The sequence below is a fragment of the Hippichthys cyanospilos genome, chromosome 1 (assembly GCF_059441005.1).
Source record: "Hippichthys cyanospilos isolate Australia breed blue-spotted pipefish chromosome 1, RoL_Hcya_1.0, whole genome shotgun sequence".
Classification (NCBI taxonomy): Eukaryota; Metazoa; Chordata; class Actinopteri; order Syngnathiformes; family Syngnathidae; genus Hippichthys; species Hippichthys cyanospilos.
Genome location: NC_142369.1, coordinates 32119529 through 32136787, shown reverse-complemented (window position 1 = coordinate 32136787; position 17259 = coordinate 32119529). Strand labels below are relative to the sequence as shown.

Here is a 17259-nt window from a genome sequence, read left to right as displayed (position 1 = left end):
TTCCTTGTTATACAAATCGAGGAACTTGTTCCTGTGCTTGTGTGTTTGAAAGGGTTAACTTTTTTTTATTGGCTTGACAGCATCTTTGGCCAGTAAAAAAGTATGTTACAAAAAGGTGACTCACCATTTAAGGCTGAATACATTTTGATTACATAACATGCATTTACAACAAAAACATTCACATTTCTGTTTTATTTCAATCTTTTGATTGCTACTGGCACCTGCATGTGGAAAAAAAAAAGATCTTTCCCAAGTCAGTTAATATGCAAACTTCAGCAAACAGCAACCAGCAGAGGCGTGTCAATGTGACGCAGCGCTGGCGATGATACAAAAACTAGTGGGAAGAGAAAGTTTTGACTTTTCTTGAATCCTGAAAACCTGAAGGAAGCACAAAAATGTCTGCAGGCCAGTTTGAGTCACTGGAGGCAACGCTGGAAACTTACATTCCAAAAGCTGAGCTAAAAGAAGTCAAACGCATCTTATTTGGAAAGGAGACCAAGTGAGTTCAAATAGTTTGCTGCCCTCAGTTTTTTTTCCTTTACATCTGTTTGCCTCTTCTGGTTATGGTCACTTATTTATGCTCAGTTATTTATTCAGATGAGTGAAGTGGACTTTGTTCAGTTTGATCTTTACCCCTTTGCACTAAACAGCTTGTTTTGCACAAGGCAAACATAAAAGCTCACTGTCTACACAATGCATTGCATTCATACTGTGATGAAGCCTAGATGCTATCTCACTACATCTCAGTATTAGAATTTCAAAAAAAAAAAAAAAAAGCTAAACTGTCTATAAAGTTTTGAATGACGTTATGCACACTACAGAGGAAGCATTTAACCACTGCACCACTAAATTTACTCTTAACCCTTGGGTGTTATCATCACCCAACTTGGGCTGACTTTGAAAGGGTCATAACGTCATAAAATAGGAATATATTTTTACTTTCAACCCTCAGCCTATGTTCAGTGGCATCAGCCCTATTCATACATATATAGCAAGTTTTCCCTAGTAAGGAATCCGTTTTGCAATGTCCAATCTTTCCTTATAACAGAATTTCCTTACGTGGGAAATGACGGTATATGTCCTGCGCAAATACGCAAGTACGTTAACAAAATACATAAATGCAAGCAATAAAATGCAAAAATATATTTTTCAAAACCTGCTTATTAAACACAAACTGCAGTATTCAGAACATGTATGCTTTGTGAACTGGAGAATGCAAAAACATGGTCCAAAAACTGTACTGTTGATAAAATAACGCCAATATAATACAGTACTGTACTTAACCGCAGTGTCGTTTACTGTATTGTGTTTTAAATGTTGAGTTTTGTCTGTCTTAAGAAAAAAATACGTCTATTTTGAGTTGTTGTGTTGGCTCCATTTTTTTATTTGCTTTGTGAAAATGTTTGCTTAAGTATCATACAGTTGTGTTGCTAATTGCAAGTAAGTGTCCCGTTGATCATCGTTGATGTCTGATTTTTGGGCATACAGAGGGATTTTTGCTGCCAACTCCATCGCTTCCTTGCTGAACAGTGGCTTTTGATCAGGAGTTAAACTGAGCACATCATCTTCACTATTCGTTTTTTTTCTAATGGACGCCATGATGCTTGAAATTTTGGACGAAAATGGATGACATTAAATTATTTCGTAATTACAGCCAAACTCATGACAATAAAGAGTGATTTACATGTCACCGTTTTGGAGACAATGAGAAGATTGAAAAAGCAGGGGCGGACACAGTTATTCTGCAGTATCAATTGGAAACTTCCTGCATTTGCTCTAAGCGGGCTTCCGTTTGGCTTCTGGATTCTGTAAGTTCTGTTGCAAGGGATCAGTTTTTAATGTAATGTAGTTGTAGAAAATTTAATGCTTACATTTTTTTTATGAGTTTGGGAATTTCTGTTTGACAGAGGTCCATAAGAGGGAATACTAACTGTATAACATTTGGTGTGTGCATGTGTGTGTGAACCTAGGTCCCCTTTATGTACAAAAATTAAAAAAATGTGATAATGGCAAAAATAACTACGCGGTATATTTATAGATTCATGAAATCATATGTCATAATTAGAGTATTATGACTTTCGAATATTTTTACATTATGGGAGTCCAGGCAAAGCCAATCAACGGTCATTGAAAGGCTTGCAGGTGTCATAAGTTGGCCGCTACGCCCCCCAGTGGTTTTGGGTTGTCAACACAAACATTTCTATTGCACCTCATTTGTGAGTTGCTGTTGAAAGGATTAATGCAAGAATCTGGGGAAATGCAGTAAAACAGCATTGTCACAGCAGAGATTGTATTCAGTAAAAAACAGTCATAATAAAATTTCAAGCAACATATCATGGTAAAAAAAATACCCATTAGGATGTAATGTCTGATGTCCATCCATCCATCCATCCATCCATCCATCCATCCATCCATCCATCCATCCATCCATCCATCCATCCATCCATCAGCTAATTCGAGGTCCGGTCACGGGGACAGAAGTTTGAGCAGGGAAGCCCAGACTTCCCTCTCCTCGGCCACTTCCTCCCCAGGCGAAAGATCCCCAGGCGTTCCCAGGTCAACTGAGAGACATAGTCTCTCCGACGTCTCCTGGCTCATCCACTGGGTCTCCTTTAGGTGGGACATGCCAAGAACACCTCACCAGGGAATTGTCCAGTTGGCATCCTGAGCCGATGCCCAAGACACCTCAACTGGCTCCTCTTTATGTGAGGAGCAACGGGATCTCGTTCTTTCGGTCACGACCCACAGCTCGTGAACATGGGTGAGGGCAGGAACGTAGAACATACGAATATCAGCACCTCCAAAACTGAGACGTCCTTAACTGGTCAATTCAAGCACTACAGTGATGCAATTTCCTGTATTTATAATCAGATGAAATGTAATATGTTACAGTGACATGGTGAATCGCCAATGCAGGATGTTGTCTGCTTTGTAGGATGCTGGACCTCCCATCAGGTGCTCTGGAGGCTGCACAGCAAGGGGACTTTGAGCTGAAAGGTTTCAGCTTTGAAGCCACAGTAGAACAGCTGAGGCTGCCCAGAAGGATTCGAGTAGGACTTATTCAGCACCACATAGTTCTGCCCACAGACGCGCCCGTCCTGGATCAGGTCAGGGAACAGATGAGAACAAACAGAAAACACATTCCACCAAACTAACACAATCCTCGCCAACAGGTCAATGCTATGCACGACCGGGTTGGTCAAATAGTCGAAGCGGCGGCCATGTGTGGTGTGAATATTATCTGCTTTCAAGAAACATGGAGTAAGCCCGACCATGGCTTTCTGCAGAAATTTTGTAATTGCAAAATATTTTTTTTTAACCAACCTGTGTCTTGCTGAATGCAGCCATGCCGTTTGCTTTCTGCACCCGTGAGAAAGAACCGTGGACGGAATTTGCGGAATCTGCCGAGAATGGAAATACCACGCGCTTCTGCCAGGAGGTGACTGAACAGAAATCACACATCGAGGGTGACAAGTATTGTATCTTCTAATTTCATTGAATATCAAGTATTCTAGCTTCTAATTTCATTGAATATATCTGTCAAGATTTGTTGATACTAGACACATCAACGCCCTGTGAATTGTATTTCCATCCTCCCCCTGAACTTGCACAATGACTCTATGAGCAAAGATCCCGCAGATTCACACACTCAACAGTGGTCTGGTGTTCCAGTTCTTTTGTCCATAAGAGGAAGACGTGCTTAGGTTTAGTGTAGGGATGGGCAACTTAAATGTGGGGCGTTGGGTGAGTGGGTGGGCAGCGGGTATTGAACCAATGTAGTACAATACAGTTAGTTTACTTTGCACTGTTGAATGAGTCATATAGACCCTATATCCAGTGTTGGGCAAGTTACCATATTTTCCGCACTATAAGACGCACCTAAAAGCCTTGATTTTTTTAAAAAGCTGATGGTGCACCTTATAATCAGGTACGCCTTATATATAGATCAATATTGAGATTATTGAGATCAATATTGGGATTTGTAGATGGGGAATGAACTGATAATGTAAGCTTTACCTGTTTCCTTTGTGTGTTTACGGTTGAACAAGGTTGGTCATATTGACATTGAGTTATTATGCTATTGAGAGTTTAGAGTTATTATTATTATTACTTTGAGTATTGCTATATTGTGATTGAAATATGTCATTAATTGAGGGTGCACCTTATAATCCGGTGCGCCTTATAGTACGGAAAATACGGTACTTCAAAAACTAATGCATTATATATCACTTATTACTGTCTTTTATTTGTAATTGGTTACATCAGAATATCACTGGATTTGAAATGTAAGGCATTACACTACTACTGCATTACTACCGCATTACTTTTATATTACTCTAACCAACATAACTGGAAATATGCCATTTAAATGTAGCTTGTTCCGCTCGTTACACATTCAGTGGAAGGTTGGCTTAAGCCTAAAGTCAGTACAAATCATTTAATCTGTATTGTATTGTATTGTAAACCTTCAAAGGCATGAAAAAAAATCTTTTATTTTTTTTGTATTTTACTTCCTTTATTACTGTACTTATCTCCACAGCATAGTGAGGCATTGTTTTTGCTTTAGGCAGAAACAGTGCATTTCACAATTTCAACGTTAATATTCAAATTCAAGTTCAGGTTAGGGACGAACGTTTCAAAAATAGATGGTTTTGGTGGGGCTAACGTTAGAAGCTAGCCTGCATCATCGTTATTGTGTTTAATGGACTGTTTAACATGTGCTTTTGTATGCTTCATCTTGATACACATTGACCACAACTATTTATAGACGATTATTAATAGCAATTGTACATTCAAAATTATCATTATCTTACCTTGTCAATATTGCTAGTTGCGACAGGGATCTCGCTAGCAAGGTTTCCAAATGCTGGTGCACTGTGGAAAGTGGCAGCATATTTTATACATACGACATACTCCTCCACGAGTCCCCTAACCTCTTGCGGTCATAGTGGCATCCCTGAGCGAGAAAACGTTGTTTTATCCCCACTTGCAATCCTCCACATGTTTATACTAACTTCACGTTACTATATCTCCGTTTTAAATGGTTATGGTTATGGTTATGGTTATGGTTATGGTTATGGTTATGGTTAGGGTTACTGGTGCTATTTGGTGAAGTGGACAGCTCTTAACGTGTCACGCACAAAGCGCACCGAGCCATTATATCAGGGGTGTCAAACTCATACTTATCGAGGGCCACGTTGCAGTTACAGTTTCTGTCAGAGGGCCGGGATGACTGTGATAAAATACATTTTGGGTGTATTTGTCACACTTCCAACTAGTTTTGAAATCAGAGAGAGGGTGAGGGCAAAAAGCGCTTGCTTTTCCCCCCAAACAATTTCAAATTGACTTACAATGGTGATATTTTGACTGGAAACTTGAATTGGAATGGGCCTTTCGCGGCCCGCGTGAAATGATGTGGTGGGCCAGATCTGGCCCCCGGACCTTGAGTTTGACACCTGTGCATTATATTCTTCTTGTCTTTATCTCTGATGGTGTCCATCTTGTGTGTGTATTGTCCATAATCAATGTGTCGTCTGCTGCTGCCACACTCATCTCTGCTGTAGTAGATACTAATAACAGGAAGAAAACATTTTTTCCGATCTCTGTGTTTTTGGCAAATTTTGGGAACCGCCCCAACCCTAACTCTAACTCCCCCCCCCCCCCACCACCACCACCACCACCACCACTACCACTTTCAGGTTAAAAATGCATTGTAATGCATTGCGTTACTCTCATATGTACTCGGTAAAATATTACTTTTTTTGTGTAGAGCAAAAAAGGGCAAAAAGTAATACGAAGGTTGGCAAATGCAGCAGATGTTGCATTCTTGTCGGGGTTTATTCGAAGTTGCAAACATTTGCCAGACGTTTGCCTGTACTGTTCTTCAACATTTTCAAGATTTCCTTATGACAAGAAAAACCATAAAACTGTTGACAAGTGTTTGGCAAAGGTTTGATGAACGTTTGCAACCTTGAACAAACTCTGCTGAATATTTGCTATGAATGCTCATTTGCTACGTTGGCTTACACCGACAAACTTTCAACCCTCAGTGGGATAGGTTTGAATTGCAGACACCACGCAACACTCTCAAAGGGCAGCATGGTAGAAGAGTGGTTCGCACATGCACCTCACATTTTAGAGTTCCGAGTTCAATTCCAGCTTGTTTTGGCCTTCCTGTGTGTGTGGAGTTTGCATGTCCTCCCCGTGCCCGCTAGGGTTGTCATGCATGGTAGGTATATTGGACACTCTAAATTCTCCTTTAGTGTGATTGGGTGCATGGATGGTTGCTCGCCCCTGTGTGCCCTGCAATTGGTTGGCAACCAGTTCAGAGTGTCCCCGCCTACTGCCCATAGACAGCTGGTATAAGCACCAGCAAGCCAGCGCAACAAATGAGGACAAGTGGCAATGGAAATTGGATGAATATTATTATTACATTATTATTGTTACTATTATTGTTATTATGTCTGCCATTATGTTAGTACAACTCAAAACGTCTCATGGAAGCAGTATTTGCTTGTTTCAAAATGAATCGAGGGCCACTCCGAGTGTGGGCTGCTAGTTGCTCATCCCTGGTTTAGTGCATAATGACGGTGATCATAGTACTTGATTATAATGATGATTACTAACGAATAACATTGTGAATCGCCCACTAGTTGGCCAAGAAATACAACATGGTGATTGTTTCTCCAATTCTGGAGCGGGACGAGATGCACAACACTCTGTGGAACACGGCAGTGGTGATATCCAACTCCGGAAGTGTGCTGGGGAAGAGCAGGAAGAATCACATCCCCAGAATCGGAGACTTCAACGAGGTCAGCGTGGCTTTTCTTTTCGATTTCCTGATTTATAGATTTTTTTCATAAACTGCCTCAATTTTTTTTTTTGTCTTTGTTCTAAGTCGACATATTACATGGAAGGTGATACTGGCCACACAGTGTTCCAGACCCAATTTGGAAAGATAGCCATCAATATTTGCTATGGGCGTCATCACCCGCTTAATTGGTTCATGTACAGTATGAATGGCGCTGAGATCATCTTTAACCCTTCCGCTACTGTTGGTGCCCTCAGGTAAGAACAGCGTAAAAGGAGGATTAGTAACATCATAGGTTTCTGGACACAAGGCTGTTTTGTGTACCATGGGTTCAGAGACAGCTGACATCACTAATATGATATTTCATCACTGTCTTTAATAATATTAAATATTCATTCTTTAGTGAGCCCATGTGGCCTATTGAGGCCAGAAATGCAGCCATTGCCAACCACTGTTTTACCTGCGCTATCAATCGTATTGGGACGGTAAGTGGGTCATGTTTTACTTTTCTATTTCACATCGGACCCCGAGGCAGATGGGACACAGAGGTGGCAAAGTAGAAAGTCTTTACATGCAAGAGTAACACAGAGCACATAGGGAGCACCGAAGACAACTTGACGTTCTGACAACGTGCCACTGAGCAACAGGAGCTCAACTCTTTCACTGCTATCGGTGGTATAGACATCAAAGATTGATTTGTACTGAGCTGGCATTGAATAAGTTAAATATAGTTAGAAATCAGGCCGTGCACAATTCTGCATGACAACATAAAGGTGACAAAATAAAGCAAATACAGGACCATACAGCAAATGACAACTTCAAGGGGCCAAGCCAAAACACAATCACAAAAGCAGTCACAATGATTTGTTTTATGTTTGTGTTTGGGAGTCAGGACGTGATCGTTAATGCAATTTTTCATTGCAGGAGCATTTCAAAAGTGAATTTACATCTGGCGATGGACAAAAAGGTGGGGTTTGAACCGCATTTCAAAACCCTTTACTGTCTGTTAGTTTTTGGTTAACCTCATTAACTCTTTCAGTGCCATCGACAAATATTTTTGTCAAGTACAATTCTTAGGTTGAATGCCGATAACAACGCTACAACTACATATATATATATATATATATATATATATATATATATATATATATATATATATATATATATATATATATATATATATATATATTGCCATTAAAAAACATTTTCATTGTTCATGTTTCAGAACCAGAGAACAAGATGCCACTAAACCAAAGACATATTCGTGTCAAAGTCACTGTTGTGCAGAAAAAAACATCTTTCACAAAAAGCTCATTTAGTTCAAAATAGGTTAGTGTCACTCAAATGACCTATTTTCCTCCTAAAGAGGAGAATAAGGTACAATCTTTGTTTTTCTTGGTAAAGAATGGAATCCAATCTTTCATATGGTACGACTTATGTGTGGCTAGACAATATGGTGTTCTATGAATTTTCTGAACCTTGAAAGATGAGTCAAAATGCTCAAAATCTGGCACTTACTTGCCTTTTTGGATAACACTTGGCACTGAAAGAGTTACTGTTAGAAGTTCAAATCCCAAAGGTACGTTTTGATCCTCAATGTTACTGTGCAAAAAAAAAAAAAAAAATCCAGAGATCATTTGGATAGTTTTTTTTTCCACCAAAATGAAAGGACGTAAATCACACGTTTTGATAGTTTGATTCGCCGCCTTAGTGCCTTGGATATATGTATACACAACAATGTTTTACAGCACCTTTTAGCTCATCAAATACCCAATTTTGTTGTGCACCTATACAGCGGCAATTTAGGCATTCCTTTTATATTATTTATTCCACTCCTTTTCAAGATACAGTAGAGCACATAAATTCAGACCACCTCATGCAATTTCATTTAAAGGGACAGTGAATTAGAATTAGACCGCTTTTCAGTAAAAAGGAATACGTTAAATGATTGTAAATTTCAAAAACTTACAAATGAACGTGTTCTTATTGACCAACGGTAAGTTTTAAATATAATCATAGGTCGAGTTATCCTTAAATTATACTACATGGGGGGTGGCACTTTTCTGAAGGCGCCAATGTTGTTAAAGCTACTGACGATGGTACATGCAGCACCTGCTGCACCTCTTGCTGGCCGTAATGAAAAACGGTCTAAATCTTGCACACTATCCCTTTAAAGGTATGATGGCCACTCATTTTTCTTTCATTAGCATATTAGTTTTTGCTATATGAATTTTAACAGTTGACCAATCTGTGTCTGCTGTGTTTTATTACCCTGACCTCTGCAAAAGATACCCGGTGGTGCCACCATATTAATAAAGCAAGAAATTCCGCTAATAATTTTTTTTTTGCTATTTAACCCCAATAATGCACACCGGTGAAGCGAAAACATTAAACTTGAAGCACATTGAGATAATGCCAAGTGTGCAAAGCAGTAATCAGAGCAAATGGTGGCTATTTTCAAGAAAACTGAATATAAAACATGTTTTCAGTTATTCAATATCTTTTTGTTAAGTAAATACCCACATGACGTTCATAGTTTTGATGCCGTCTAAAATATAAATAGCCATGAAAAAAATAAAAGAACACATTGTTCTCATCATAATTTTTAGAGGGCCCAATTTGGAAGGATTTTGACATGACTCAGACGCAACTTACTTAGCCTCATGTTCGTCAATGTTATGACTTTGTCGTTGCATACACTGGCAATGCAAATAAATTGTAAGTTTGATGGTATTTGTAGCTCACCATGACTTTGGCCACTTCTACGGATCCAGTTACGTAGCTGCTCCTGATGGAAGCCGCACACCCGGGCTTTCCAGGACTCGCGATGGGCTACTTGTTGTAGAAATGGACCTAAACCTCAACCGCCAAATCAGTGACAAATGGAGTTTTAAGGTAAACAATGACTTCACACAACTTCTCCTTTTGGGTCTGTGTTGGGAGTATTGCATTCCAAAAGTAAAGGAATGTTTAAATCTGTACAAATGACAATAACGCACGTTACAATGCATGATAATATCCCCCCCCCCCCAAAAAAAAAAAAAAAAAAAAAAACCCTCACTACTAAACCCTTTAAATTGACAATTCTGTAATCATCCAAGCAGTTGTTAACATGAATGCAGTTCATTTGGTTGCCTTGAGATGGCGCTGGTGTTTTGTTGGTATGCAGAGAAGCTTGTTTAGATCGCATAATGGTGTGTTTTTATTTTACATTTCCAGCGATCTGGGCATCATTTATAAGTCCATGGGAGCATTAATATTTATTTGGGGATTTTTTTTTGAGCATGTACGTTAACTTTAGTTGGATGGATGTGTAATGAGCTTAATGGGCTACAGTGAGGAAAAAAAAGGATTTAGTCAGCCACCATTTGTGCAAGTTCTTCCACTTAAAAGGATGAGAGAGGCCTGTAATTTTCATCATAAGTACACTTCGACTATGAGAGACAAGATGAGAGAAAAAAAAAACACAAGCAAGATTTATGGCACCAACAGACCTGTAACTAATTAAAAAAACTCCTCTGTCCTCCACTCATCACCTGTATTGATGGCACCTGTTTGAACACATAATCGGTATAAAAGGCACCGGTCCACAACCTCCAAAACAATCACACTCCAAACTCCACTATGGCCATGACCAAAGAGCTGGCAAAGGACATTAGAAACAAAATTGTTGACCTGCATCTGGCTGGGAAAACTGAATCTGCAATAGGTAAGCAACCTGGTGTGAAGAAATCAACTGTGGGAGCAATTATAAGAAAGAAGTTGCATAAGAAAGAATGCGGAGTTGCATCAAACAACACTATACCTACTGCGAAGCATGGGGCTGGAAACATCATGCTCTGGGGCGGTTTTTCTGCAAAGGGACCAGGACGACTGATCGGTGTAAAGGAGAGGGTGAATGGAGCCATGTATCGTGAAACTCTGAATGAAAACCTTCCATCAGCAAGGGCATTGAAGATGAAACGTGGCTGGGTCTTTCAACGTGACAACGATCCCAAACACACCGCTCGGGCAACGAAGGAATGGCTTCATAAGGAGGATTTCAAGGTCCTGGTGTGTCCTAGCCAGTCTCCACATCTCAACCTCATAGAAAATCTTTGGAGGGAGTTGAAAATCCGTTTTGCCTAGCGACAACCCCAAAACAACACTGCTCCAGAGGCCATCTGCCTGGAGGATTGGGCCAAAATACCTAACAGTGTGTGAAAATATTGTGAAGTTACAGAAATCGTTTGATCTCTGACATTGCTAACAAAGGGTATATCATAAAGTATTGAGACAAACTTTTGTTTTTGACCAAATACTTATTTCCCACCATAATTTGCAAATACATTCTCCCTTATGTGATTCTCTGGATTTTTCAAATTTTGTCTCCCATAGTTGAGGTGTACCTATGATGAAAATTACAGGCCTCACCTTTTTGAGTGGGAGAATGTGCACAATTGGTGGCTGACTAAGCGCCCCCCCCCCCACACACACACACACACTGTATATTTAGAGTGCCAAATCTATATTTTCAGGTATGTTTGGTGAGAGTAATAAAAAAGTAACGTAATGGTAGTGTAACGCCTCACATTTCAAATTGTAGTATGGTGTATAGTGTAATAGTTTTGAGCATGTACGTTTACATGCATGGTAAGTATGTTTATGGCAAACTTCGGATCGTCAATGTCTACTAACCCTGTGGATTTATCAATACTCTGATATGAAATGCTATCAAATGTTATCTTGTTTTTATTTTCCTGTAGATGACTGGGCGTTACCCTGAGTATGCGGAGGCTCTTACCAAGGCTGTCAGACATGACTTCCAGCCACAAATAGTGAAGGAATAGATGAAAGCAAAAACTAACCTCAACTTTGGACCAACATTTTTTTATATAGTCATTCATTTGTGGCCAACTATATAAAAGCTTTAAAAAAAAAAAAACACACACTCAACATCCAGTTTTCTTGCATGTACAATTTTAAAGAACTTTACGCTGATAAACAAGACTACATTTCTGACTCGACAAAATCTATTTCCCCCCAATTAAAAGACAAGTCTGACATCTGATGGACATGAAATATTTTTATGTCAGTGGCCCGGTCTTGATCCATCACACAAACACAAACGTCTTGAGTTCTCAAAAGCGCATGTGCACGATTAAATGTTAGAACAAAATAATGCAAACAGTGCAGTGCAATGATTTGAAACAAACTGGCGTGGCAAAATTCACTCTCTTCAAATGTACACAACAATTGTCACACCTAGTTTACCCACAATCCAAACACGCTCTGGTTTTTCTGCTTCCACAGAAACAAAACTGTTGACTGAAACTTATGTCAAAAAACAAAGCGAAAACTCATGTTCTTCTTGAGGCAGCTAGGGCTTTGGAATCTGTCATGGAATCCAATTTACCTTTAGGAGGAAATCTGAGGTAGGGTACATTGAAATTTTCCTCACAACCCTATTAATGACAAATTGACGATCTAACTGACTACATTCTGATGGCATCCAATAATAAATAGCGCATCTAGGATTTTTTACATTTACGTGGAGACATTGTACTGGAATCCATTTCCCACAGCCGCTTAGGGTCGCTGGCGCCTATCCCAGCTGTCGTCGGGCAGTAGGCGGGGGACAAAACCTGAACTGGTTGCCGGCCGATAGCAGGGCACACTGGGACGAGCAACCATTCACGCGTCCGATCACACCTCGTAATTTGGATGCTCAATATACCCAACGTGCATGGGAGGACATGCAATCTCCACACAGGAAGGCCGGAACCAGAATCGAACCCGGCACTTCCGAACTGTGAGGCAGGCGTGCTAAGCAGTCTTCCACTGTGCCGCTCCTATATTGGAATTATGACGCAGTGCAGTTTCACGCCTTTGCTGCAGACGACGATATTAAAAATGTTTTTATATCAATACAATACAGCATCCATTAAAACGGCTTATTATCTTTGTAAGAAAGATTATAATTACCTGAGACTTTCAAAGCTAAACTAATGTCCTTTTTGCGCACAAAATCGAGCTATGAGGACTTAAAGTAGTGTGGACCTGAAAAACGCAAATATATGAAAAGAAACCTTGATACCATACCACCTGAATGTACACGCCATTTTTTGAAAACTCCTAATCTAGCCCAGAACTGATCACAAGTGATGTTTTCTTTGACTATTCCCTAACAGTACAGTCGTACTTAAATGCTCTGTTCAAAAAAACCCCAGCATAATTAAAAACTATTTCCCTAACAGGCTGAGTGGTCTTGGTTGGAAGGATTAAAATAGGCGCTGAAGTCTTTTTCCACTTGAGCGGCTGGACTCGTTAGCACCAATGAGGAGTGGTTGGGGGATGAGGTTGAAGGGGTGGACATGGCACCCGCTGAACAAGTGTGCATTAAACCAAGTAAAATCCAAATGTTCCAAACGTCTCTTATCAGCTTGCTTTATAGACGAAGAGGATGTCCTCATCTGTCCCGTAGCTCCGCCGAGCCGCCTCAAAGTTACTGACGGTGGCGCAGCAGACGCCTGGTTATGTGTGTGTGTACACACACACACAAACAGAAAGTAAGCTTTGTGCCACAGCTGCTCCAAAACAAGACAATGTTTGGTGTAGACGCTATACTATACAGGATAATACTCACGATCAGAATATGCAGGGTTGTTGTACAAGATGCAGCCAGAGGTCCGATTGAAGCCGCGCAGCACAACAAAATGCCCCTGGTACTCCGGTTTCCCCTGGTACTCTGGGAGGAAGCAGCAGTATTTGACGGGTGCGGAACAAAGTTCACACGTCAAGATGACAGCATTGACCAGCACTATGGCAACATGGTTTTCTTGTAGATGAGACTCGATTTCCTGAATGGTCACAGAGCTGTGGGAAGAATACAAAACCGCTCTTACTTGTAGGTAAAAGCAACCATTTTTTAAGCATCTTATCCTCATTGGGAGCAATCTGGAGCAGCTCCTAGCTGAATTTGGGTGTGAGGTGGGGTAATCCTGGATCGGATTTGGCCAGAATACGCCCAAATAATTCAAGCTGGGTGATAACATGCAATCACTGAAGCTAAGAGAATACTACTGTATTGCTTGGCATGAGCGTTTACTTGCATTTTGGAGTACCTACCATTTTTTCACAATCACACCGTTGCTCTCTGCTTTAAGGAAAAGCTCATTCACGCGATCCTCTTCGGTATCAAAATGCTTCTTATAAAAGGACTGCAACGTAGAGGCAAAACGTGTAAAAAAAAAAAAAAAAAAAAAACTGTCATGACAGAACATTTTTTTCATTGAATGTGAAGGATACCTGCTTCCTAAAGCCCTTATCGACTCCCAGTGTCTGTGTGCAAAAGCAATGCTTGATTCCAAGATGGCACATGAGGTAGGCCAAGTCAATAGTCCACACACTTTCAGTCATTTTCAGGTCCCAGCACGCTCTCTGAAACTGCTCATCACTGACGGGGTGCAGGTACCTGCCAGGACCGGAAATAAACTTGACTGAAACCAGCCATCGTCCAATGTTTAACACAATTACAGTAACTTTATTTGCGCAAGGCGGTGATGCAATCTATAATATTACCAGCATTAGAAATCTCTATTCAGATTTTTTTCTCAATCGTATTCTAAAAGATGGTCAAACTTTCACCTACAAATCAACAATGTGATTTACGATGTAAATGGTGATTTTGTACTTACAGGGACACTTATTTTCTCTACAAGTCCACAAATACAAAAGCATCCTGCATCCAGCCAAGAACTTAGTCGGCGCACCATCGTTCCTCTATGCACTGTGATTTAGCTTCCGTTTCTTCCGAGTTTGTAAGTTAAAGGCATGTTGTTGTAGAAGGGCAATGATAGCAGTTTTTCGGTTTATATAATAATTGTTATTAAAGTAGGCCTTGTCGATTCGATAATTTCTCATCTGATCATTTGTAACCTGTTTTGACATTGGTGTCATATGAAATTCCAATTCACAGGAACTATTTTAAATAATTTGGAAAAACAAGAATGACTACTGTATTACACTTTGTAAGAAACTCCTCTAATATGGACAGCTAACAAGTAATGAGCTGTTTTATGACTGTATTTTGCATGCTATCCTGCTGTATATATCTGTGTTGCACACTTAAATTTGACAGTGATTTAATTTGCAAGCATATGCAAAGTTCTATTGGTTCACTTTTTCTTTAATGCTCCGCAATATGATAGAAACAATATGATTAGATGACGGTAAACTATTGCCTTGTTTTCCAGTTTAAAAATGACATCATGCAAATCTCACTTGAGTACCATCCTGGAGCAAGCTAAACCACAATCCCAATGGTACAGCTGCTGAATGACAGGTACATCCAGTAGGACGGCAACATCTGGGGAAAAAAAGAAAAGTTGAAATTCAGGGGAAAACTTGAATTCATTTGTCATAGGACGCCAGTCTTTACACACCTCCGCTGGGCTGTTGACATCAGCGGGTGTCACTCACCTGTCATTCTGCTGTCGTCTCAAAAAATCTGCCGACGCCAACTAGCTTCCCCAAATCGATGTATGTTTACGCTAGCATTTCAATAGTTCCGATTCTTCATTATTCGTCCAGAGAAACTACTATATACGAATAAACCCTTAGCTGCCAGGCTAGCAGCACGCACACGAGCTAAAATTACATTAATCACAAATAAGTATATGAGCGAAACATTTTAAGTAAAAATTTTCGAGAAAGAGCAGGCTCTTTTTGTGGCAGCGGCATGCAGTGTGGCGACTGTGTGGCAGCTGCCACCGAGAGCCACGGGTAGCCACACTTGATGCCACCAGTAGCCACTCTTTCCGAGGCATTTCCATGTTCGTCTGTGGCTGCTGCCACCGGTAGCCACACTTGATGCCACCAGTAGCCACTCTTTCCGAGGCATTTCCATGTTCGTCTGTGGCTGCTGCCACCGGTAGCCACACTTGATGCCACCAGTAGCCACTCTTTCCGAGGCATTTCCATGTTCGTCTGTGGCTGCTGCAACCGGTAGCCACACTTGTTGCCACTCTTTCTGAGGCATTTCCTTGTTCCCTCTGTGGCTTGGCTTCACCTCCATGTTATTCTTTTTCGTGTTAGACTTGCAATGTATTGTTGTTGGTTTGTATAGTTGCTTTTATTTCACCCATTATTGTGTGGATTCCTCTTTCGTCGTTGCTGCCATTGCATTTTCCTCGGTCTTTTTTTTTTTATATAAATATGTTTCTCTTATTTTCATTTCATGTATGTTTTTTAGATGTACTGGTATTGTATCTTATTTAGTGTGGACTGTGTTTTCATTTATTCACATTTGTATTATGTTCTATCACGCAATGACCGGAAGAGGCGTCTCCAGAGTTACTACGAGCGATGCAAACGAGTAGCCACGGTCGATGCAAATGAGTAGTCACGGTCGATGCAAATTAGTAGTCACGGTCGATGCAAATGAGTAGTCACGATCGATGCAAATGAGAAGCCACGAGCTATCCAATGAGCTGCAAGCAATGGCCGACATTTCACCGGCTATCCAATGCGCGGCAGGTAATGGCTGACTGGGCGTCGCTATATTGTAATACGGGGACTCCCCGTCGCCCAGCTGTCCAGTGAGCTGCAAGCAATGGCGGACGGGGCGTCTCCCGACGTGTCTTGAACATGCAAATGAGTAGGCTGTTACCAGTATGTTGCTCAGTTTTAAGGTTTTTGGTTGTGTCCCCCTAGCGTTGTTGTTTTTTTTGTTAATTTTTGCATTGTATTGCATTCTTTTATATTAATAATAATAATAAAAAAGAGTCGCGATGGATGCAAACGAGTAGTCACGATCCATGCAAATGAGTAGTCACGGTCGATGCAAATGAGTAGTCACGATCGATGCAAATGAGACGCCACGAGCTATCCAATGAGCTGCAAGCAATGGCCGACATAGCAAAATGTCATATTAATTGAAACTAAGACGTTTAGCAACACGCATTCACAATTAATTATTATTATTAATATAAAAGAACGCAATACAATGCAAAAATTAACAAAAACAACAACAACGCCAGGGGGAAACAAACCAAAAACTTACAAACTGAGCAACATACTGGTAACAGCCTACTCATTTGCATGCTCAAGACACGTCGGGAGACGCCCCGTCCGCCATTGCTTGCAGCTCACTGGACAGCTGGGCGACGGGGAGTCCCCGTATTACAATATATTGACGCCCAGTCAGCCATTACCTGCCGCGCATTGGATAGCCGGTGAAATGTCGGCCATTGCTTGCAGCTCATTGGATAGCTCGTGGCTTCTCATTTGCATCGATCGTGACTACTCATTTGCATCGACCGTGACTACTCATTTGCATCGACCGTGACTACTCATTTGCATCGACCGTGACTACTCGTTTGCATCGCTCGTAGTAACTCTGGAGACGCCTCTTCCGGTCATTGCGTGATAGAACATAATACAAATGTGAATAAATGAAAACACAGTCC

The 17259-nt window shown here is 40.7% G+C and overlaps 2 protein-coding genes across 2 annotated transcripts; one reads left to right on the top strand and one right to left on the bottom strand.

Moving 5' to 3' along the window:
- Positions 1–316: 316 nt before the first annotated feature.
- upb1 (ureidopropionase, beta) lies at positions 317–13046 on the top strand. The gene is made up of 10 exons (XM_088418904.1): positions 317–499; positions 2936–3107; positions 3174–3261; positions 3345–3439; positions 6654–6812; positions 6899–7068; positions 7215–7296; positions 7736–7778; positions 9552–9706; positions 11557–13046. Exons 1-10 carry the CDS (start codon positions 396–398, stop codon positions 11638–11640), a joined length of 1152 nt encoding a protein of 383 aa, XP_088275030.1. The 5' UTR covers positions 317–395; the 3' UTR covers positions 11641–13046.
- On the bottom strand, positions 11665–15673 carry gucd1 (guanylyl cyclase domain containing 1). Its single transcript, XM_088418918.1, has 6 exons — positions 15272–15673; positions 15074–15158; positions 14099–14264; positions 13919–14010; positions 13437–13666; positions 11665–13320 (listed from the first exon to the last, which is right to left on the bottom strand). Exons 1-6 carry the CDS (start codon positions 15276–15278, stop codon positions 13229–13231), a joined length of 672 nt encoding a protein of 223 aa, XP_088275044.1. The 5' UTR covers positions 15279–15673; the 3' UTR covers positions 11665–13228.
- Between the last annotated feature and the right edge of the window lie 1586 nt (positions 15674–17259).